This window comes from Artibeus jamaicensis, unplaced genomic scaffold, assembly GCF_021234435.1.
Source record: "Artibeus jamaicensis isolate MK-2021 breed Jamaican fruit bat unplaced genomic scaffold, CSHL_Jam_final contig_490, whole genome shotgun sequence".
In the NCBI taxonomy this organism is placed as follows: domain Eukaryota; kingdom Metazoa; phylum Chordata; class Mammalia; order Chiroptera; family Phyllostomidae; genus Artibeus; species Artibeus jamaicensis.
The window spans coordinates 8475898-8500593 of record NW_026521861.1 but is presented as its reverse complement, the minus strand read 5'-3'; the positions used below and the strand labels follow the sequence as shown (position 1 = coordinate 8500593).

General features: G+C 49.2%; 1 protein-coding gene across 2 annotated transcripts in view; it reads right to left on the bottom strand.

Annotated features, from left to right (window-relative positions):
* Positions 1 to 2971: 2971 nt before the first annotated feature.
* RBM20 (RNA binding motif protein 20) overlaps positions 2972 to 24696 on the bottom strand; it is a 200183-nt gene continuing 178458 nt past the window's right edge. For both annotated transcript variants that reach the window (XM_053668578.1, XM_053668579.1), the window contains exons 11-14: positions 18777 to 19437; positions 17087 to 17221; positions 9498 to 9619; positions 2972 to 5903 (exon numbers count right to left, since the gene is read on the bottom strand). In XM_053668578.1, the coding sequence (XP_053524553.1) occupies positions 5793 to 5903; positions 9498 to 9619; positions 17087 to 17221; positions 18777 to 19437 (1029 nt within the window). In that variant the 3' untranslated portion in view covers positions 2972 to 5792. The remainder of the gene's footprint in view (positions 5904 to 9497; positions 9620 to 17086; positions 17222 to 18776; positions 19438 to 24696) is intronic.

Genomic DNA, 24696 nt, shown 5'->3' with positions numbered 1-24696 from the left:
TCTCTGCCCTCTCTCACCTCCTAGATCCAGCTCCTCCGGCAAACTCTGCTTAACGAGAAGGAAGAAAGCGCTTCGGCCTTCCTGCCTGCTTTTCTGGCAGTGTGGTGGGTGGGGGGCCTTCTCTAGCTACTTTCTAAGGAGGGGAGGGGTTCAGGAGATCCATTTCAGGAGTTTAACAATCAGCTGTCAATCATATGCACCTGAGGGTAGCTACATTAGGCTCCAATCTCCACAGCCCGCCCCTCCTGGAGGACCCAGGGTCCGGAGGCTTTAGGGAGAGGCAGCAGCCAGACCCCACCCCTGAAATGGGCAGTGGAGGAGAGTGGTTAAAAAGCATGGTCTGAGTCATGAAAACCTGCGTTTGAATCCTTACTCAGCTGCATACTGGCTGTCTGACGCTGGGCATGCCACTTCGGGTCTCTGAGCCTCATTTTCCCCACCAATGAAATGAGAGAATAACAATATGTGTCTCAGAGTTGTGAAGAGGCCGGCAAAGTCCCTACAGAGTACAGCACACACTGAGTGTAAACAAACTCAATAACCCTCAGGGCTGATATTGGTATTAGTGCTGGCGTGGAGGGCCGGAGAGAAAGTGTGTGAATTCCAGGGTTCCTGGCTGGTGGTGACTTGGCCCCGGGGGATGCCCCTGTTCCTGCACTTCCAGTCTCCCCAGAAAGCCTGCTGACTGCAACTCAGCTCTCTGCCCTGAGGGCACGGCTATCAGCAGGTCTCAAGGAGTCTTCTTAATAAACAATGCTTTCAGCCAGCAACAAGGATAAAGAGACCCTTAGAAAACTGACCATTGCCCAAAGACTGAAGCATGAAACCAACTAAAAAAATTCTGACACGTGCCCCAGACCCAGATGTGACCGAGCCCTACCACCACCAGCTCCCACCGTCTCCTTCTGCCACTAGTCTCCCCCTCTGTCTCCATCTTTAAGCCTTTTTCAGGCTGGAGCTTCTCCTACCTTGAATGGCCTCATTCACTACCCTCCCGCCCTTCCTCCAGTAAAATAAATAACCCCCTTCTATTCTAGGAGCTGCTGGGGAAGTCCCCAGTCTAGGGCAGTGTTTTGCAGAGTGTGAGCAGCAGACACCACCTGCACGGAGTTACCTGAAGCTTGCTAAAATGCAAATGCCTTCCTCGTGATCTACTAGGACAGAAACTCTGGCCGAGGGATCCAGGAAGCACTTTCTAACAAGCTCCACACGTGCTTCTGAAACACATACAAAGCACAAAAGCCAACCGTCTTGTCTTGAGTCCTCACTGAATGCCAAAGAGTAAGTAGGGCTACACCCAGAAAACTCACGAAATGAACCAACAAAGGAACCCAAATATCTGTGTGTCTCCAGTAGGAGTACCCAGGAGATCTGAATTCTAGTCTTGACTTTGCACTACTGAGCGGTGTTGCCTTAGGCAGGCCACTTTCCCTCTCCGGGTCTCAGTTTTCTCACCTGCAAACGGAAGGGCCAGAGCTTGGTGGCCTTTCGGGCCACCACACTCCGGCATGCTCGGAAATCCACTCGAGACAGGCTCCTTTGTAGGAACACTGGTGGGCCAGGAGGATGAGGAGCTGTTGGGGGTGAGCCCAGACGTCCCATTGCTGCCTAGGTAGACAGCCGAAAGTTGTTACTGACATTCAGAGGGACTCACAGGACTCAAGCCAGACAAGGGCCAAGCTAAGTATCCAAATGGCCTGGCCTTGTGACTGTCAGGAGCCAACGCCTGTGCCTAGGCCATGGCAGTCAGGCCAGGGGCCGTCTGGTGCCGATCCTGGACAGAGGAGTGAGCACAGAGGGTGCGTCTGAATGTTAGGGTCCCTCCTCAGTTGACTGGCTCAGAACCAGGTTCTAGGGCCCACAGAAACATTAGAGAACACATGGAAGCACCCGGGCATGGGGTGGGGGGCGGCGGCTCCCCAGCAGAATATCTCTATTGCACAGCTTCAGGGGGTTGCTATCTTACACAACACAGTGTGCGTGGTACCCCACGACCATGTGGAGCAACATGCCAGGACTAGGCACCCTCGGGCATCCTGGCTCCTGAAGTTAGGGGAGCCGGACGAGCTCTAGACCCATGCACTACTGCGGCCAGCTGAAGAGCGGCCAGCAGCTGTGGGAAGGTTTCTCCACCCCTCCTGGTTGGGAACAGAGAACTGAGCTCACCCTGAGGATGGTATGACAGGCTGGGGTGGGGCAGGGGTTGCGGCAACAGGCTCAACAGGAACTTCCCCCAGGTCCACAGTCTGCTCCCACCATGTACAGGTGGCCACACTCACTTTGCCCTCTGGGGCCAGCAGACTGCCCAGCCCCTTCCCCATGTGCACAGGAGCACTTCCAAGAGGAGAGAAGGGCCCAGAGAAGGTTCCAGGCTATTCAAAGGACTGGCCAACGGGGCCTAGGAGACTAGCATTGGGCTGAGAAAGAACTTGAAGAACCATCGAGATGCGGAGGGTTGTCCAGGGCACAGATTCCTGAAGCAAACTAGATTTCATGCTCGGCAGCGGAGCAGTGTTTTTCCGTGGTTGATTAACTTCACTACCACCACCAGCCCCCTTCACACCCAAGGAAGTGGGACTTAGGAAGTGACAGGGCTAACAGGTGGCTGGGCTGGGATGGCATTGCCAGAGGTGGCCTGACTCTGGTGCAGTAGCACAGGGTTCAGCCACCAGAAGACTGGGGAGCAGTAGGTAGCAGGAACAGGGGTGTGTAAGAGGCCAAGAGACTTTTCTCCCTCATCCTCCCAAAGGGACAGCAGTACCTCCCTTTCCCAAACTCAGCCCTTCCCAAGGTTCACCCCTGAGAATCCGACGCCCCTAGACCCCGGGGTGGAAGCTGTTGTGTCTTCTCTTTTCAACCCTTTAGACACATTCTGGATTCAGAGAGGGACCAAATGCCAACCTCTGGGCTCAGGGAACCTCCCCCAGTTGAACGTCGAGAGATCCCTGTGTAGCAAGTTGCTACTCGCTCACAAGCTTTCACATTCTCTTTATTAAAAATCTTTTTTTTTCCTTTTGTAAAAACAAACACTTGCAGTCAGTTATACAGATCAGGAAAAGTGACAATTTATAGGACATCCAACAAATTCTAATACTTTACAAGTTCCAACTGAAATTAACTAGTGTTTTTCTTTTTCTCCTAAGCTCAAAAAACAAACTCTGGTCCAGTTCAAGTAAAATCTAACAGATCACAGCCTCAGACTGTCCGAGAAAAGGGAACCCTGATACTTGCATCAACTGCAAATTTACCAAATTATTTGGAAATACTGTTTGCGTATACTTTATTTCAGGTGTTTACAATGAGAAGAAAATTACACAGACCTTTGGTTGTATTAACCCAGGGTACAAATGAATCTGTTGTTCAAGGTAACAGCTGCTGTTGAACAATCTTTGGGGGGAGACACTTTGAAATGGTTGACACTCACTGAAGAAAAACTTTAAAAAATAAATCAATATTTTCCTGGTTGCCTTTAATGCTGCAGTGTGTCTGACACATGTAGGAATAAAAAGAGCAAACTGCAGAGTGGGTGAAGGACCATGCCAATGGGATTGTATAAAAATAAATAAAAATAAATATATGTACACACAAATACAGATTCTTGGGTAGTTTTTTTAACTGTTCTGATCGAGTGCAGAGTACCTCTCCTCCCTCCCACGGGCTCTCTCCAGCTTTCCAATATGGAGAAGGTCCACTTGTTAGCAAGGGAGCTGTTACATGACTCAGGAATGAGGCTATTTGAACAGCCATCCAGATTTCCATGGAAACGCTGCTGGGGTCAGCTTCCACTCTGCTGGGAGAAGACTGCCAGCCTCTTTGAAAATGCACAGTTCCAGCCTCTGCCCAAGGTGGTAGGCTTTTCCCAGCAAGGTTCTGCAAGGAGGCTGGAGAGCTGGCCCTGGGCTCCCCTCTGGTGGGAAGGCAGATACACAGGGCCAGAGATTTTCCGAGAAATGGAGGAGGCTGATTCCCAGAATGCCAGATTTTAAAAAAAACACCCGTGGAGGCAGCCAGGGGACCACCCAGGTCCGGTCCGGGCTGCGCCCCCATCTTCAAACCCTGCTCTGAGACACAGACCTTTCTGAGGCCCCCCGGCAGCCAGGTGCCAGGTCCGGGCTTCCCGCCTCCCGCAGCCTCTTCTCACCACACCTGTGCGAGTGGATCCGTTTCCTCTGGTGTCTTAACCCTTCTCTTGCAGGTTCCCAACAGGCTTCTCCTCGTCTGTGACCATCTGCCCCACGGTTTACACATGATCATTTTATTTGTGTTCTACATTTCTTTCCTCTCTGTGCCTCAGTTTCCTCACTGATAAATAGCGTTGAACTCAGATAATCTCTCTGCCCTTCTGCCTTTAGTGCGGAGGACAGAATACGCAGTATACTATCTACCTTAAAAAGAAAAAAGGGAAAAAAATCAGTCTCTTCCTAGTGTACCTGCTGGCGGTCAGGAATAGAAACAGGGACTATCTTGCAAAGACTGAGCCAGGGGAGCCCCTCCAAGTCGATATCTCAGCTGCAGAAACAGCACCAGGCCCCCCCTGAGGTCTTGAGGTCTTCTCCGGGGCGGCAGCCAAGCCTCCTTTCCCACTACGCCTTTGTCCCAAAGCCTTCCAACAGAACATCAGACGAGAGTCCCGCAGCCTGTCTGGGGCCTGAAGGCACTGCCCTCTGGCATCGGACAGCCCGATGACGGCAAGGGCTTTGTTCTTCACAGCATTTGAATCAAGGTCTGCACATGCAGACAACTCTGCAGTTGACTCTGAGATGCCTTTGACCTTCTGCCAAGTCGGAAATGGCCTACCTACAAACACAGGCCACCCTCAGATCCTCGGCAGTCCCACAGCCTTCTTTCCTTAGCTTCTCCCCACACTGGGACCCCACTTAAAACCACCCCACAGCGAGGCTGCTGGAGCCAGAGCTTGGGCACCAAGGGTAAGTCAAGGACAGATGCTATTTCCTTGTTTTGGCATCTCCTGTGGCAAGGAGGCTGACATTCAACCTAAACCCTTACCGACTACTGTTTTAATTGGAGGGAGAGGATGCTTCCATTTTGGTTTTTAGGTAAAGTGAGTCTACAAGAAATTCATTGTTCAGAGTAGAACAAACCCTGGCACGTCCTGAAATCAAGCGGAGGAAAATAAGTTTCGGGGGACATTGTCAGAGCTCCTCAAATGAAGAGCTCATTTCCTCCTCTGTTAAATTCTCTGCAGAGTAACCGAGAGGGCAAAAGAATCATTCATAAAATCAGGGGCTTTTCAAAAAGGCGGTCCAGCTAGAGGAACTCCCAGCTTCCGCCAACTGATTGTTGAAGGCGTCCCTCTCGGGGACTGCTGGACCCCATGCAGATCGCCCCCTGCCTGGGGTGCCGGGCAGAGAAGCCATTCCAGGTTCACTGAAGCAGTTCTTGACCCAGGAGCTTCTGCGAAGTTTTCTTCCTTGGATGACTCAGCCTGGCCTGACCTGTCCTAACCCATCAAGAATTTGAACACTGTGAAAATCCCTGAGAAGTTGTATTTTATGAAAAGGAAATGACCCTTGGCACAGGAGGAGGGAGAGAGAAGAAGAGAGAGAAGCACTGAAAAGATTGTCTGAAGGAAACAGGAGTCATAAGGAGGGAGTGGGCGACCCCTGGTGGGCTGCACACTGGGGGGTAATGACTCTGGGAAAAACGGCAGGGGCGTCTTCAGGCAACATGGTCTGCCTGGTTTTCTTCTGCCTCTGGCTTTCGTTCCCGTCCTGGTGGTCAGGAAGGCCCCACTGGGGCGGGCCCTCCCTCCTGGCTTCCAACTGCACAGGTCAGAGCTTTTTCTTTTCAAAGTGGGGCACGATTCCGCTGTCCTCGGGCCTCGGGCTGCCTGCCCCCTCCGTCTCCCTCAGGCCCTCCTCGGCCAGCTGGGACAAGTACTTCTGTGGTGGGAAGAGAGGGACAAAGGAGGAAGAGAGGGGGTCAGCGGTGACCTAGCAGGACAGGAGAGGAGAGGAGTGGAAGGTGGCTGCCTTGGCCTCCCCTCCTATCATCTCACCTCTAGTGGCGGAGGCCCCCTCGCCTGCCTCCCCACACAGAACCCACGCCAAGCAATGCACTTTCCTGCCCCTTTATGCTCAGTTACAAGGAATGCATGTCTCCTGGAGCAGAGCCCCGCGTCCAGGCAGCACGTCCACGTGTAAAGGAAGAGAGAGGGGAGGGAAGCTGGAAGAGCAGGAGGAGAGAAATGCCGTCCTGCAGAGATCAGGACAGACGAAACCAAACCGCAGCCTGACACCCGAGACTCCTGACGGCCTGCTTCCCATCAGGCAGGGGGAGTGTCCTGCGGGTCCTTCCACGGACTTCTGTTCTATTGTTGGGGCTGCCTCACAGCGCCAGGACACTCACTGCCGGCACAAGCTCCCAGCCCATTGTCCGGCCACCCTGGGATGCTGGATTCATCGCAGTGGGACAGAACTAGAAAACGTCTGGGGCCCCAGCTGGGCCCTCCAAGTGCTGGGCAGCCAGGGGCGGCAAAGAGAGCACTGGATTGGCAGTGGGCATGGTCAGGTCCAGCACAGTGGTCAGGCGTGTGGGCTCTTCTGTCAAATGACCTGGGTTCAAATCCTAGACTTCAGCAGTCAAGTCACCCAATATCTCTGACATCTGTCAAGTGCAGGTCATAACAGAGCTACCATAGAAGGTTGCTATGACATCCAAGAGAAGTAGCATAAAAACATTTAGCACAGCGCTGGCCCAGAATAAACATTCGGTGATGCTGCCCTTTATCATGAGTGGCACCGGCCCTCCAATCTCAGGAAAGTTACTCTGCCCCTCCCAGCCGAGAACCCCAATCTGTTCCGTGGGAACGGCAGTCTTCCTCCTCCCAGGGTGACTTCGAGGGGCAGATGAGATGATGTGGACTGGGCCTGCCCGCCCTCTCCAGAGGTGGCTGTGGGTGGCTGTGAGAGCTGGGCTAGCCTGACAGGAGAGGGGCAGCCCCCGGGGAAGGGACAGGCACATTCAGAGAGGCGACCGGGTGAGTGTACTGCACACGGGCACGTTCCTCCTCTGCACCTGGAGCCCAGCAGGTGTCCAGTTTCCTCTCTGGTACTGACTCCACCTGTTGTTCTGGATCTCTCTGGTGGGCTCTTGCGGGGCTGTGACCAGTGGTGGGGCACAGCAGGAGATACACAGAGAGAACTCCTTCCACCTGCTCCCTGCCTCGAAGAGTAATCCCCTACCCCTACTTCAAGGCCTCCTGGGGGGCTAAGTTTACAAGCTGCCTGACTTAGGTGTCAGCCAGCACCTGCTCCTTGGGTCTGAGTTCTTCGCTTTTCACACATATAACTTGGGGTAGGGCGGGTGGGCGAAGCTATGTGGACAAAGACATTCTGCCAAGGCCACTAACAGAAACCCTATCTGGGAAGCCTGTGGTGGAGGCTCCGAGCTCCCTGACAGGTGCACAGGGAAACCTGAACTGTGGTTGGCAGGTGGAAGGGGCTTAGCCACCATCTGGCCTGGACACGCCTAGGGACCACAGGAATGGCTCTGCCCTGCCATGGTCCTGGCTGTCTGGCCCAAAGGCCCAGAACACTGTGAAGTCCACTGCCCTGGAAAACACACAGGATTTAGAATCAGAGGCCCTGGCATTCTTCCTAACTTCCTGGGTGACCTTGAGCTGTGTGGTCTAGCAGACAATTTTGGGGGAGATCAAAGTTTCTCACATCGAGGTATCAGAACCTGCTAGAAAGATTTTATAAATTCCGGTTCTCTGGCCCAGCCCTAGAGAGAATGAAGAAGCAGGTATAAGGTGAGTACAAAAAGCTGCATTTCTAAAGGATTCAGCTAGCGTGAGGACCAAGGTTAGGAAGATCAGGAGCAGGTGGTCTCCAAGACCCGGTCCAACGATGCCATTCTGCAGGTTTCATCTTGTTGGGCTGGGGGGCGATGATGTCTCCTGGGTGGAAGACAGCCCTCCACTGGCTGCGTGGAGCTCAGCCTGAACCCTTGGTCTGGCCAAGTCAGGCCTTCATTGCCCTGCCCCCGAAGCAGCTGGGACCCGGGCCTCAGCCCCCATGGGTTCTGGGTCACAGAGCGGCTGCTATCTGGCGGGAAACCGAGGGACTTCAACGAGGCTTGAGTCTGGGTACGGCCCATGGCAGTCCCTTGCAGGTGGTGAATCAGGGCATGACATTATGGGTCTCAGTCTGCAGGACCAGCTTAATAGAGTAAAAAGAGGAAAGTGACTAAGAATCGGGTCACCTGTTTGAGGCCTGGTAACTCACCGTCTGCCTGGTGGTGGACAAATCCATAGCTTCTCTGGGCCTCAGTTATAAAGCAAGAGAACTGGCCCACCTCTGAGTTTCTTCACTGGGGGTGCACTTCAAATAATTTGGGGAACTTTCTCAAATTACATATTCCTGGGCCCCCCTAAATTCTACTGACTATCTGAGCTAGCATGAGTACTCTGGAAACACTGTCCAGATGATTCTGTTCACATCTCTGGTTGAGAACCAGATCAGCCACTCTAACACTTCAGCTGTGATAGTAATGCCGGCTCTGGAATTATGGCAGGCTGCCCGCCTGAGGGTCTTCCTGAGTTGAGGCTGCGTGTGTCAAGAAATTAGTCTGATTCCTGTAATAAAAACAGAAGGTGCTTGAGATACTTGCTCTGGGCATCTGATAGACCATGATTTCTATTAAGTTACTAAACCCAGCCTGTACCAGATGTTAATTATGAAAAACACTTTCTAATATATTATGTATCAGTGAGGTATATATTTGGAGCATATTACTATGTTTCATTGTTCTTAAGATGCTTTTTTCACATATTGATGTCTTTGAAACTGAGATGCATTTTACAACTGATGAAGTCTCACTATCTAATTTTCGACATTTTTTTCTTGTTGGTATCAAAGAATAGTGTCTTACAACAACTGAGGGCACCTAAGATTGTATGAAATACAGTTATACAGAGTAGTTTTATATATCATCTATTGATATCTTATAAAACTTATTTTATCTATTGCCTGTCACCTACACTAGGTTGGAAACTCCACAAGGGCAATGTTTTGTCTGCAGTTTTTTGTTTTTGTTGCTCCATCCGCAGTGCCCAGAACAGCGTCTGGTACACAGTATGCCTGTCACAAACAGCTGCAGAACGGGCGAACATTTACACAGAGTGGAATAGTGGCCTCTACACCAGCAAACCTGGACACTGCACGGGGGGAACAGAAACCCAGAGAGAGAGCTGCATCTGGAACACCCAGGTTTTCTGAAAGGGGTCAGCCCCAACCATGGGCCAGGTGAACATGAACTCAAATCATTCAGGACAGAGGGAGAGGTGGACACAAAAGCCTGACCCAATGGAATGTGTTAAGTTCCACGGTGGAAACAGACACTCTGTGAGCGCGTGGGAGGCAGCCGCCATGTGGAGCATTGCGGTGGAGTCAGATCTCCAGGTGGCAGAAGGCGAGAGGAAAGAAACAGAGGCTAGAGAGTCCCCAGAGCCAGGCGGGGAAGGCCAAGGTTACCTGTAAGTTCCTGTAGTGGATAGCACTGCGGCAGTGGCTTATCTTCGCCATCTCCTCGCTTGTGTAGAACAGCCCGCAGAGCTTGCAGTAAAACCCAGTCCTGGGTACCACGAACTCCACCCCTGCAGAAGGATGGGGGATGGACAGGTAGGCAATTAGGAAGGCAATGGGGGGGGGCCCCTGTGGTCCTGCAGCCTTCAGGTGTAAATGGGGACAATGAGTTCCACCCCTCACTTCCTGTTGACTTTGGCTGGTGACCTAGCTTCTCCAAGCCTCAGTTTCCTCCTTTGCAAAACAGGCACCAAAAGACTAGACTGTGAATGAAACCTCTTTCATTCACAGGTGTCTGTGCTTAACAAGTATATGCTCTGAAACTGCCCCCAGGAACGAGGTCCAGAATCTCCTGGTACAAGCCCATTTCTGGAGAAAGGAGGGGGAAAGGGGTTTCTTTGCAGCAGTTGTGGCCAGGACACTAGAAGAATGCTCATTTTTTGTTTATTTTATAATTACGTTCATGAAAAAAAAAATTTTTAAATAAACAAAAGTGAGGAAAAACCATCCAGAGTCATTCCAATTAAACATTTTCTTTCGCATTATCTATAGGTGCAGCCTTTTTTTGCTGGGGGACAGATTTAATTACACCCTAAGAGCCATGTGTCTCCTCCTTTTTCATGTAACAGTGTATCATACACATTTCCCAGCCTTTCTCCAGCCTTTTCAGCTGAACCATCAACTAATCACTAATTTTATTTGTCATTCGTTAATGTACGTCCCAGGGCGCTAGGAGGGCTCTGACTCTAAGGAAAGAAAACAGTGGCCCAGCAGCCTGAGAAGCGACAGTGTCAGCCCAGACAATTCATCTTTGAAGGGATGGTGGCTGTTCCAGCCTCCACCGAGGTGTTTCAGGGGTCACAGCTTTTCCTCTTGAAGACACCGTCAGCAGAGTACTAACAGTCCAAGTCCGAGAGGATGCAGACGGGACACTAAGTGCCCAGGTGACCCGGGGAGAGTCCGTGGAACCCCGCCTGGGCCTCAGCTTGCCCAGTCACCTGATCGTACAGTACTGGCACAAGAGCAGGACGTGAGGGCTGTGAAAAGCAGGCGCCATCACAGAACTAAAGGAGAGGGGCTGGCAGACTTCCGACGCGCTTTCAGGCTGTGGCCGCACCCTACAAGTGCTGACACTTCAGCGGAGCTTCGCCATTGCCATCTGGTTAGCTCCCCTTGCTCTCCTGCGGGTGGTCAGAGGGCTGCACCCTACAGAGAGCGTGGCTGGGAGCAGCATGTCAGGGCAACAGCAGCTTCTTGCAGAGAGGGAGACAGACCAGGCCCTGTGTGGGACCCGAGTGTGGGGCTCCCCTCACATGCCTCCTCCCACCTCCTGTGAGACAGAGCTGAGTGCCCAGGAGAAGCAGAGATGTGTAATTACAACGTTCTTTTTTTCCACTTCAAAAAAGCCACTTTTCAGTGTGGAGAGGCAGACCTGAGGGAGGAGGGAGCCCTGGAGGCCTGCCCACAGCCTGCCTTGACAGATTGCTCCCTGGTGGGTCAGGGCCTGGGCCGCCACCCCAGCCACTTTTCTCTGACTGCCATGGAGAGCCGCCCCAGAAGTGAGGTGGCTTCACTCAGGCCAGACTGCCCCGAGGGAGGCTGAGTGTCCTTCCCCTCCCCACCCTCCGCTGCAAAGGGTGGCAAATGGTTCCAGCTTTGCCTGTGAGCGGGCAGTCCCCCCCCCCCACCCCTGCTCACAGACGGATTCCTGGCTCCTGGTTTTGGCTGCCAAAAGTGGAAGGCCCGTTTTCTCCTCAGATCCCACAGAATAGTTCCACCCCTTGCGGCTGCTCTACAGGAGCAGAGGCTCATACAAGACAAGATAGAGGCAGCTAAGAGAGAAGAGGCACCACTCAGAGACCATGGGTTGCAGACCAGGGCCACCCCGTCTGCCCTGCCCCAGACCCTGCAGGATCCATCGGCCAGCAGGCTGGTACCAAGAAAGCCACCCTGGGGTTTTTACTGCAGACCATGGCTGAGGCCTCCAGGAGTCTCCAGATTTCCCAAGAATCCTTGCAGCCCCTGTCCCGGTCCCGCAGAAGGGAGGTAGCTGGCTCAGTAACTACCGAAGAGCAAGAAGTAGGGCCTGAGATTTCACATCAAGAAAAGCTTCCACTGCCAAAAAGAAAGAAGAAGAAGGAAGAAGAAGAAGAAGCCGCCACCGCCACCGCCACCGCCGCCGCCGCTACCTGGAAGCCACAGCATAGTGGAAGGAAAATGAAATTTAGAGTCAGATGGACCTAGCTCTCGACTTACACAGTGTGATCTTCTAACCTTCTGAGATGAGTTTCCTCATCTGTAAAATAGGAATAATCATACCACAAATGGTGCTATGGGGAAGGAAGCACTTCTCACTTTGCCTGGTACTCAGAATACATAAGTTTCAACACATGCCTTACACATTTCTGCACAGAAGCCAACTGTCTACAATTTGCCTGCCTGCCCTTTGACCTTTCACTATGGCTACCGGAAGAACTTGGACTCCACAGTTGGGCAGCAACTCTCTTTTGCACCCCCCACCCAGCAGCTGGTCAGAAGTACCTGGCAGTCAAAAGAGAGCACTGGGAAAGTCTGACTGCGGAGGCTCCCCGAATGCCTGGTGACTCCCCTGTGTGACTGGGAGTGGTCACAGGCGCTGCAGGACCAACACCGCTTCAGGACACCTCTGGAATGTGAGGGCCAAGGGAAGCAGCAGCATCAAGAAAAACTGCCACAACCCCGACAAGTTCTGTAGCCACTTGGTTGTCCCATTTTTTTCAGCCTCTATTAAGTACAATAATTAAAGCTGCATTTGCCTTTCTAATAATAGCTCCTGGCAGGGTAATTATAACCTCGTCATCCCAGCAAAGCCTGGAATGGGTGGAGGGGAGCTTTCATTCTGCAGGCAATGCCCTTTGGTTCTGGTTCAGAGCAGGCCTTGGCATGCTCACACTGCCCGGGGTCACCCAGAGCCCCTCCCCATAAGGCCCACCCCAGTTCCTGAGCAAGGGGCCTTCACCTCCCTTTCTTCTCCATGGCGTGCCCTGACCTTGGCATTCCACATTTTGCCTCCCTGTTCTCTATGGAGACAAAGCCAGAAAGCTGTCCCCTACCTTTCTAAAAGTCTCTCTGCCATAGTGACTGGTCCTGGAGAGTGACGGGTTATGCAGTCCCCGTGAGAAAAAACGTAGTAGGTCTCAATAACTACCTCATGAGCATATAATCACAAGAGACAATTCTAAGTACCTCCTCCTGGAAGACACTAAAACCTTACAAGTATTCATTCATTTAATCCTCAAAATAACCCTGCGTGGCAGGCTTCTATTACTATCCCTGATTTATAGATGAAAAAAGCCAAGCAGAGAGGTTAAATAAGCAGCTCTTTGTCCCCCAGCCAGTTGGGTTTGAACCAGGGAGTCAGATTCCACAGTCTGTGCCCCGAGCCACGGCCCAGCACTGCCTTCCCTACATGGTGCTGCCCGAACTGGAGGAACGGCAGGGCAGAGTGGTCTCAGATTAGAAGTCCTCGGTTCTGACCTGCACCCGCCATGTGAGCTGAGGTAACTCTCGGGGCCGCAGTTTCCTCACCCGTCCACTGTGGAAAGGAGTTCCAAACGCCTCTCCCCACCCCCAGAGATCAGTGAGATAATGGGCCTCGCAGCTAGTGGAAGACAATAATCAGGCACAAAACTACAATTTATCACAGTGCCAAACCAGAAACAACCCATCAATGGATGAATGAATCAATCGACTGTGGTATATCCATATCCACAATACAATACTCTTCCACAAAAAAAAAGAAATCAACCGTGGGCACACCCAACAATATAGATGAACCTCAAAATAATCATGCTGAGTGGAAGCCAGGCAAAAATACTCACACTGTCCGTTTCCTTTGTATACATTTCTGCAATGCAAACCAGTATTTAGTGACCAAGAGCAGATGGGGAGTTACTGGGCACTGAGGTATAAGAAGGAGGGATTGGAAAGGAGTACCAGAATTTGAGGGGGGATGAATATGTTCACTATCTCGACTGTAGTGGCAATCTCCCAAGTGTATACATTTGTCAAAACTGGTCAGACAGTACACTTTCAATATGTGTCCTTCATTGTACATCAATTACACCTCAATGGAGCTGCTTTAAAACAACAGAATGAGACTCCGTTTTCTGCCCTGACAGATTAGGAAAGATTAAACACTGATAATATCTAATGTTAGCCAGGATGTAGAGAATGAGAACTCTCACCCTGGGTAGCAATTAAAACTGGAACAATCTTTCTGGAGTGTAATTCAGTAGCAATCATGAAAGTCTGAAATGCAAATATCCATGACCCCACAACCGCAGGCTTGGATGCTGCCCTACTACACCGCACACAGACAAAGGTTACAGCACACGGAGGGGGCGGCGGGGCACAACGGCAGCGTGGCTCCGGACTCCACCTACTGGGGTTGACATCTGGACTCCAGTCCTGGCTGATCTTCAGCTTTGGTGTTTTTTGTTTGTTTTTTTAAAAGAATATGGTTTTAAAAAAAATAGAATAAAAATATGTTTTTTATTCTAGAGAGAGGAGAAGGGAGGGAAAAAGAGAGGATGGGAAACATCGATGTGACAGAGAAACATCGATGTTTCTCTGGTTGCTTTCTGTATGAGCCCCAGGGGACCAAACCTGCCACCCAGGCATGTGAGCTCTGACTGGGAATTGAACAGCAGGACGACACCCAACCCACTGAGCTACACCAGCTGGGGCTGATATGTAGCTTTGTCACCCTGCACCTCAGATTTCTGATCTGTAAAACAGGGATAAAAACATTTTGACCTCACGGGAGCTTCCAGAGAGTTAAATAAGATACTACCATTACATGCAAAATACCAGGAATGGTCCTTGCATGGCAAATGATAAAAATAAAAGCTTAGCTATTACAGCATTTTAATAAAGAGGAAAAAGATTGAGAACATCTTAAATGTTCATCAGTAGAATGGTTTGGTAAGTTATGGCACATCTTTTAAGATGAAATATTCGTGCTGCTTAAGAAGAAGGAATTTTCTATGTACTGACATGACAAGATCTCTAAGACTCACTGTTAAACTTAAAACAAATTGTTGAACATTATGTACATAGTGTGCTCCTACTTTTGGGGGAAGAAAGCTATTTGCGGATATGACAGTGGCTACCTCTGGAGTTGGGAGGGGTCCGGGGGGGAAGAGACACAACATTCAATATTTACTTTATGTCGTTCTTTAAAAAATATATTTTTTATTTATTCTATTTTTAGACAAAGGGGAAGGGGGGGAGAAAGACAGGGAGAGAAACATCAATGTGTGGTTGCCTCTCACACGCCCCCTATTGGGGACTGGCCCACAACCCAGGCATGTGCCCTGACTGGGAACTGAACCGGTGATGTGTGGTTTGCAGGCCAGCACTCAATCCACTGAGCCACACCAGCCAGGGCAGTTCTTATTTTTTAATTGCTACAGTAATCTTGCACACTCTTTGTAATGAAAAATAACAATAAAAAGACACAAATTATAAGCTACCTAACCTAAGGTACCATATAAGGTACCTGACCTAACCAGCGTGGCTCAGTTGCTTGGGTGTCATCCTGCAAAGTAAAAGGTCGCTGGTTGGATTCCCAGTCAGGGCACAGGCCTGGGTTGCGGATTCTGTCCCCAGTTGGGGCGTGTGTGGGGAGGCTATCTATGGATATTTCACTCTCTCGCCAACGTTTCTCTCCCTCTCTTTCTCCCTCCCTTCCCCCCTCTCTAAAAATAAATAACTGAAATCTTTCAAAAAAATTATAAGGCGGCAGAATTTATTCTTAATTTTTGCTTCTGTGCGTGTCAGTGAGATTCCAAGTTCCTGAATGACAAGTGACGTGTGTGGCATCTCTCGGCTGCCCCGGAGTGCCGAGCGCGGAGCCAGGGCCCTTAGAGTTGCTGGCAGACCAAACACACGCAGGATGCACGGAGGCCCGTCCAGCCCCTTCTCCCTGAAAGGCAGCCCCTGCGGCTGCTTCCCAGGGCTGCGCACTCAGGGCCCTCGTGCAGCCTAAAGTCAGTATTTCTTTTTTTCAGTTTTTGCCCTGAGCAATGCTGGAGGCCATGCAGCAAATTTACTCCTTAAAAAACAGCAAGGACATTTGCCTTCCAATCTGCCTCTATGAAAATGATAAACTTGGAGGAACAATAAGAACTTTTTAAAAAGACACAAACATTAAAAAGAGAAACCTGACGAAATGGGGGAGCCTCCATGCTGCCCGGCCCCTGACTGACTGACAAGCCACGTGGTCACTGGCCGTGGTCATCACACACCCCACACTTCTCACTCATCCCTGTGGCACCTTCCCAAGATCACCCTCGGAGCAGCTGCTACTACTCCTCTCTCGCTGCTTTCCAACCTTTCAGATGCACCACAGAGACTCAGAGATGATCTTGGCTGACGTGGGAGTTGCCGGGTTAGCGGTGGTGTCAGAAGCTCCCAGGGAGCTTAAAGGACCTTCACTTCCCAACCCAAAACTCTAGTTAACTCTCCTTTTTGAAAATGGGTCCCAGGTGATTGTATTATTGACCTCCCTCCCTGCAACACTGCCACCATTGAAAACCCACTCATCTGGTCCAATTTCACGTTACAGGTGAGGAAATGAAGGGCCAGGAACCGCTCCCCCCGCCCCCGCCTCCCCCTGGCCAACCCACTGCTGTGTGTGAGGGCTCGCCATTCCTTTGCCTGGGCCCTGACCCAACACCCCTCAGCCTCCTCCCCACCCCTGCACCCTGCCAGCTACTCCCCTGGGCAGAGCCCTGATCTCCATTCTGCCTCTGGCTGGGTTGCCTTCCCTGGCCATTTGAACTCTGACCTGAACCCTAACTCTAACATCCCACTCCCAAGGCCTGCAAGAAAAGCATCTTTACATCTTTTCTCTTCTTACCTTTTTTTTTTTTTTTTTTTTTTTTAGTTGACTCAACACTAAAAACTTGAAGTGACTAGAAAAAAACCCAGACTAAAAATCGTTCCTGGGTCTGACTTGCCTGAGGACAAGCAGCCACCCAGCAGTAGAGGCCCAGGGCCCGGTCCCTCTTTGTCCCACGCTCTCACTCTCAGCTATACATAGAGTCTGCTTTCATTGCAGTCCATGCAGAATCATTGCCTCAAGGGAAGCTAATCACTCAAAAAGACAAAAAGGCAGCCCTGTTTCTGGAAGGGCTGGGGCAAGGAAGACAGGGAAGACAGAAGCAGAAGCGGTGCATGTTGATGGACTTCGTGGTGGCCATTGGGGCCGCTGCTGCCCTAACGGAGCACTCCCTGACGGGGAGAACAGCCCCTCGGGGCTCTGGCTCCCAGGGCTGGGCTGTTCAAGGCCCGGCCCAAGCTGTATCAGCTCTCCTATAGGCAACTGAAGTTGCAAGAGTCTTGGAAGTAGCACCTTGCAACTGTAGGTTATTGCATCAGACACGAAAAACATGAACAAAGTGACGAACAGCCCTGTCAAGCTCTCAGACCTTGCTAGGCAACTGTCATTTCTGGGAGCTGACTTCTCAGGAAAGATGGTGTATTTCACCTACCTAGAGGAATGCTAAGTTCACTGAACACATCCTCCGGTTCCCAGCAAGGCAGAGAAAGGGGCTGTTTCAGCTCCACTTCTGTGTATTCTGGTGACCTCACGTCCAAAGATTTCACTTCCAAGTACCTGGAGTTTTCTGCAAAACACGAGCCAAAGCAAAGGACCAATGAAGTACATGCCTCCAAGAGTCCCTGCAATTCTACTCCTCATGCTGTGTGATCGGGACTGGTCCCTTGGACTGCTTAATTACATGGGGCCAGGGTGAGGACTGCTCATTCATTAAGAACCCAAGTGCTATAATTTAAGAGGTTTTTCCATCGCCAAAAGAATGCCACACACAAGGAAACGGCAAATCTCTGCCCTGGGCCTGTGGGGGATGGGCTGCCGAAGCCCTGGGTGTGGATGATCCACGCCATTCTCCCCAACTCTGTATCACTCCATCTCTGTAGGAGGAAGAATTACTGAAGGGCAAAAATTGTGCTGACGTGCACAGGAGCACCGCGGCTGGCAGCAAAGGCCGTGCCATTCCCTCACCCCGAGCTTGTAGAGCCGTGTTATTAAATATGAACTCCGAATACTGGGTAAGCTAATAAGCTATGAATGCTGTGCATGTTGAGGCTTATACCGCAAAAGGAAGAGGGTTCGATCAGAGCAAGGTGAACATTTCACTCCTTTATTCTTGCCTGCTCTGGACACAGCCCAGGCCTCAGTGTTTCTCTAGCAACGAGAAGGCAGCTCGTGACAGAGTTTCCATGGAGACTCGGATCCAGGCAGGTGAAAAACAGCTCAGGTCAGCTTGACATGGAGGAGAGCCCAAGCTTCCGGCTCCCCTACCAGCAACAGGGCACTGGGTTGAAATGCCTATTTCGAAGGCTTTGCTCTACACTTTCTGGGCCTGACTCCTGCCCACCCCACCCCCCTTACTACAACCCCTGGAATGCTACAGGCTGTCTGTGAAAGGAGTATCTGCTTATTTCCACAGGGAGAACAGGCAGTATTACTCCTCCTTCCTGCCCGCAGAGCCCTTGATGGATCTTAGTTTCCATTTGGCGGAGAAGACGGGGCTTAGCCTATTTTAAACTCTGTTTTGCATGATGTCATAGTGCCAGGCACAGACACAGCATCGCCTCCAATGGAGGCAGCAGAGGTCCTAGGACAAGTCTCATGTCACCATCGGAGCCTGGAGAAAAGTGGGTCTGAGGTGGAAAGAAGGGGGGTGGGCCATGCCCCTCAGTGAGCCCCTCATTCTTCCCTCTGCCCGCCCCTTGCTGCCCCCCCCCATTCCTGCTCCCTCCCTCGGGCCTCACAGAAGTAACAACCTGGGTGGTCCTCTGCCTCCTAGGCAGGCACAGAGGCAGCTGGCTGCCCCTAGGAACTTTGGCTGATAACTCAAAACTTTTGCTAATGTTAGTTATCAGAGTCCATCTGGGCTCCCATAAATTCAGAGAAATCTGTCCTATCTGAGTTTGCTTCTCAGAAAACGTGTGATCTCCGATCTGATTTCTTTTGCACCATTTGCCTGAAAGCTCTAAACAGTTTAACAGGCTTTTAGAAGCTCACTTTCTGCTCTAGCTTGAATGTGGGCTGAAACCTTTCTTATGTTTGCTCTGGCCTGTACGCGCCCGCTCACTTCTCTCGGTGAGCAGGGGTCCCGTCAACCCAACCACACAGGAGAAAAGGCAGGTAGTTACCCTGGGTCGACACTCCTTGGCAAGCCTGGCTTTGGAGGTCGGTTTCGGTGGGGGGGCTGGCTTTCTCCTCCACGGGGCTGCCTTCACCAGCCCCATCTTCGGGAGTCCCCTTGCCCTTGCTGTCATCAAGAAATGGGCTAGGCTGCCGGGCCCTCTCCTCCGCTGGCTTGGGGGAAGACATTTGCTGGAGTGCAGGGGACAGACGAACATCTGAGCTCTCTGCTCCCTTTGCCTGCTTCTCGTAGCAATCTGAACCCGCCAGTAAGAGGCCTGTCTCGCATTCAGCTGGCTTCTGCTCAGCCTCCAGATTTAGGCCAGGCATTTCCACGTCCGTGTCACTGGGACAGCTCGTGGAGGCAGAAGGCACTTCTTTGGGAGATTTGTGGCTGATTTCCGTGGCCCCATTACCTATGGTCTTGACCCCCTCCTTGGTGAAATCCGCGGCTAGGTCCAGGGGTAAGGCGGCTGTCATACAGGGACATATTTCTGGGCACAGTTTGTCCTTCTGGCCCATGGGCACGATCTCGTCCAGCTCTGGGATGTCCGGTTCCATGATAAAATCTTCTTCCTCCCCTACCTCGTCCACAGTCACCAGCTCCTCCATGTTTGTGGGGTACCAGCTCTCGTCCTCTGCTTCACTTCCACTCTCCCACTCTTGATCCTGAATGAGAATACAGAAGGGGGGGCAGAGGGTGCCTGAGGAGCAGGTCTGAGTCTTCAACCCGAGGGCACAAGCCTCTACCCCAGGACCCCTCAAACCAGAACGGTGCTGAGCATTCTTGCTTCTACCTGGGAATGCTTACTGGGTAACTAGAAGCTGCAAACCACTCAAGTCCCACATCGCTGATTCACCCCTAGGACGAGGCTCAAAACAGCACAGGATTTGGAAGAAGCCCTCCTTAATGCTTAATCTAAAAGAATTTGCTGCCACCAAGCCAGCTCTACAAGAAATACTAAAAGGTCTGCTCTAAGGAAAGGAAGGAAAAGAGACAGACAGAGAGGAACACAGATACAAAAATGGCAATGAATAAGTACCTATCAATAATAACCTTAAATGTAAATGGATTAAATGCTCCAATCAAAAGACACAGAATAGCGTCATGGATAAGAAAGTATGACCCACACATATGCTGCCTACAAGAGACCCACCTCAGGACAAAAGACCATCACAGACTAAAAATCAAAGGCTGGAAACAAATTTTCCAAGCAAACGGACAAGAAAAAAAAGCCGGGGTAGCAATTCTCATATCAGACAAAATAGACTTCAAAAAAAGAGCCATTAAGAGTGACCCAGAAGGTCACTTCATAATACTCAAGGGAAAAATCCACCAAGAAGACATTAACATCATAAATATATATGCACCCAACATAGGAGCACCAAAATATATAAGGAAAATCTTAGAGGAATTCAAGAAAGATATAGACAGCAACACAATCATAGTGGGGGATTTTAACACCCCACTATCAAAAATGGACAGATCTTCCAAACAAAATATCAACAAAGACATTGTGGCATTAAACAACACCCTTGATGAAATGGACCTAACTGATATATACAGAGCTCTTCACCCCAAAGAAGCTAAATACACATTCTTTTCAAATGCACATGGAACATTCTCAAAGATAGATCACATGATAGGGCACAAAACAAGCCTCAACAAATTCAAGAAAATTGAAATCATACCAAGCATTTTCTCTGACCATAAGGGACTGAAACTGGAAACCAACCCCAAAGGAAAAAACCCAAAACACCCAAAATCATGGAGACTGAACAGTATGCTATTAAACAATGAATGGGTCAAGAATGAAATTAGGGAAGAAATCAAAAAGTTTCTGGAAACAAATGAAAATGATCTCACAACAACCCAAAACTTATGGGATACAGCCAAGGCAGTCCTGAGAGGGAAGTTTATAGCAATACAGGCCTACCTTAAGAAAACAGAAACATTTCAAACAAATGAACTTACCCTACGCCTGCAAGAACTCGAGGAACAACAACAAAAACAGCCCAAAGCAAGTAGAAGGAAGGAAATAACTAAGATCAGAGCAGAACTAAATGACATAGAGACTAAAAGTACAATTCTAAAGATCAATGAATCCAGGAGTTGGTTCTTTGAAAAAATAAACAAAATAGACAAGCCTTTAAGTAGGCTCATCAAGAAAAGAAGGGAACGGACACAAATAAACACAATCAGAAATGAAAGAGGAGAGATTACAACGGATACCACAGAAATAGAGAGGATTGTAAGAAATTACTATGAAGAACTGTATGCCAAGAAATTTGAGAACCTAGGGGAAATGGACACATTTCTAGAAAAATATAATCTCCCAAAACTCAATGAAAAAGAAGTAGAACACCTGAATAGTCCAATAACAGCAAAAGAAATTGAAGCAGTAATCAAAAAACTCCCATCACACAAAAGCCCTGGACCAGATGGATTCACAGGAGAATTCTACAAAGCATTTAAGGAAGACCTAACGCCCATTCTTCACAGACTATTCCAAAAAATACAAAAGGACGGAAAACTCCCTAACTCCTTTTATGAAGCCAGCATCATCCTAATTCCAAAACCAGATAGAGATACAACAAAGAAAGAAAACTACAGGCCAATATCGCTGATGAACATAGACGCTAAAATCCTCAACAAAATATTAGCAAATCGCATCCAACAATATATCCAAAAGATTATACACCCTGACCAAGTGGGATTCATCCCAGGGATGCAAGGATGGTTCAACATTTGCAAAACAGTAAATGTAATTCATCACATAAACAAAAGCAAAGACAAAAACCACATGATCATATCAATAGACGCAGAAAAAGCTTTCGATAAGGTACAACACCCATTTATGATAAAAACACTCAGCAAAATGGGAATAGAGGGAACATTCCTCAATATAATAAAGGCCATTTATGAGAAACCTACAGCCAATATCATACTCAATGGACAAAAAACTAAAAGCTTTTCCACTAAGATCAGGAACAAGACAAGGATGTCCACTTTCACCACTCCTATTCAATATAGTATTAGAAGTTTTGGCCACAGCGATCAGGCAGGAAAAGGAAATAAAAGGCATCCAAATAGGAAAGGAGGAAACAAAATTGTCACTGTTTGCAGATGACATGATAGTGTACATGGAAAATCCTATAGACTCTACCCAAAAACTGCTCAAACTAATTAATGAGTTTGGCAAAACAGCAGGATACAAAGTCAATATCCAGAAATCAAAGGCATTTTTGTATACAAACAATGAATCAGCAGAAGCAGAAATCAAGGAAAAAATCCCATTCGATATAGCAAAAAGAAAAATAAAATATCTGGGAATAAACCTAACCAAAGAGGTAAAAGACCTGTATGCAGAAAACTACACAGCACTGAAGAACGAAATCAAGGAAGACACAAACAAATGGAAACATATACCTTGTTCATGGATTGGAAGAATTAACATCATCAAAATGTCCATACTACCCAAAGCAATATACAGATTCAATGCAATACCTATTAAAGTACCAATGGCGTATTTCACAGACATAGAACAAACACTTCAAAAATTTATATGGAATCATAAACGAGCCCGAATAGCAGCTGCTCTTTTGAGAAAGAAGAACAAAGTAGGAGGGATCACAATACCAGATATCAAACTGTATTACAAGGCCACTGTAATCAAAACAGCATGGTACTGGCATAAAAACAGGCACATAGACCAATGGAACAGAACAGAGAGCCCAGAAATCAACCCAACCCTCTACAGTCAATTAATATTCGACAAAGGGGGCAGTAACATAAAATGGAGTAAAGATAGCCTCTTCAGCAAATGGTGTTGGGAGAACTGGACAGCTACGTGCAAAAAAATGAAACTTGAGCACCAACTTACACCATACACCAAAATAAATTCAAGGTGGATAAAAGACTTAAATATAAGCCATGACACCATTAAAGTCCTAGAGGAGAACATTGGCAAGAAAATCTCAGATATTCCACGCAGCAACATTTTTACTGATATGTCCCCTAGAGCAAGGAATATAAAGGAAAGAATAAACAAATGGGATCTCATCAAAATAAAAAGCTTCTGCATGGCTAAAGAAAACAGTAATAAATTAAAAAGACAACCAACTGTATGGGAAAACATATTTGCCAATGATACCTCAGACAAAGGTTTAACCTCCAAAAGATACAAAGAACTTACACGACTCCACTCTAAGAAGACACCCAACCCAATTAAAAAATGGGAAAAGGACTTGAACAAACACTTCTCCAAGGAGGACATACAGAACATTCAGAGACACATGAAGAGATGCTCAATATCGTTAGCTATCAGAGAGATGCAAATTAAAACCACAATGAGATACCACTTTACACCAGTCAGGATGGCTATCATAAACAAAGCAACAAACAACAAATGTTGGAGAGGTTGTGGGGAAAAGGGGTCCTTAGTTCACTGTTGGTGGGATTGTAGACTGGTACAACCATTATGGAAAACAGTATGGAATTTTCTCAGAAAAATAAAAATTGACCTGCCTTTTGACCCAGCAATTCCACTGCTAGGATTATACCCCAAGAATCCTAAAACATCAATTTCAAAGAACCTATGCACCACAATGTTCATAGCAGCACAATTTACAATAGCCAAGAGTTGGAAGCAACCTAGGTGCCCATCAGTAAATGAATGGATCCAAAAATTGTGGTACATATACACCATGGAATTTTATGCAGCAGAGAGAAAGAAGGAGCTACTACCTTTTGCAACAACATGGATGGAACTGGAAAGCATTATGCTGAGTGAAATAGGCCAGGCATTGAAGGACAAATACCATATGATCTCACCTTTGACAGGAAGCTAAAGAATAAAACAAACAAGCAAACAGAATAAAAACAAAGACGCTGAAATAGAGAACAAGTGGGCAGCGACCAGAGGGGAGAGAGAAGGGAACTTAAGGGGAAAAAGGGGGAGGGATTTTGAGGAACAAGCATGAAAGACACAGAGTTGAGGACTGGGGCGGGGGGGGGGAATGGGAGGGAGGGGGGAGACCGGGCGGGGGGGGGGGGAAGGGGAAAAAAAAATGTACTTGAAAAGTAACTAAATATAAAAAAAAAAAAAAAAAAAATGCTTAATCTACCATCTTTAACATGGCATAAAGAAGTTCAACCTTTGGTACACAGGAACTTGTAAGTTGTTTTTGAATGAATACATGAATACATGAGTAAGTAATAAACCGTTAAGTATTGGAGCTGTTCCCTTGCAGGTAACACACCACTAAATGGAACTGCAGCAAAGTGCCTCATAAAACTCCCCTGAGCACCCTCTCCCAGCAAGGGAGCCACTTGCACAGCCTGGCGCACAGTAGGCCCCTCCCAACACTTCCCCCTGGTGACCCCCAGCAACCTACAGGCCCAGCAGCCAGATTTAGGAGATTAGCTTCCCGGGCAGTGATACCCATCTCTCCGCCTCTCCTGACCCATAAGGCATGAAGCTGGCCACATTCCAAGGACATTTCTTTCGGCTGTGGCAGCCCCGGCACTGTCTCTGGGTTTTTCATTTTAATTATGTAAAATAATCTTTACGAGCAGAGGAGATGTCTCGTTAATCCCAGAGTCTGGGCCTGCTGAGGTCAGGGCTCTAGATCGAGTACCCAAGCTCCCCTTCCTGTCCCAGTCCCTCCCAAGGGACTGGCCTATTTTGGGAGCCTGGCTCTGAAGCCCGAGTCTTTTTGGGGCACATGTTTTTCTTGCGGGCACAGCCCACTTGCTGGAGTACGGCAGAGCCCGGGCATGTGGCTGAGATCTCCCCGCCAGGACTACACAGAAGGCCCGGCAGAGCCGCTCCTCCAGGAAGTGCTGGGGAGGTGGCTTCACTCACAGAGCCACTGGTGGGGTCTCCAGCACGTCCCACATGGCGGGCACCGGAGCATCATGGGACA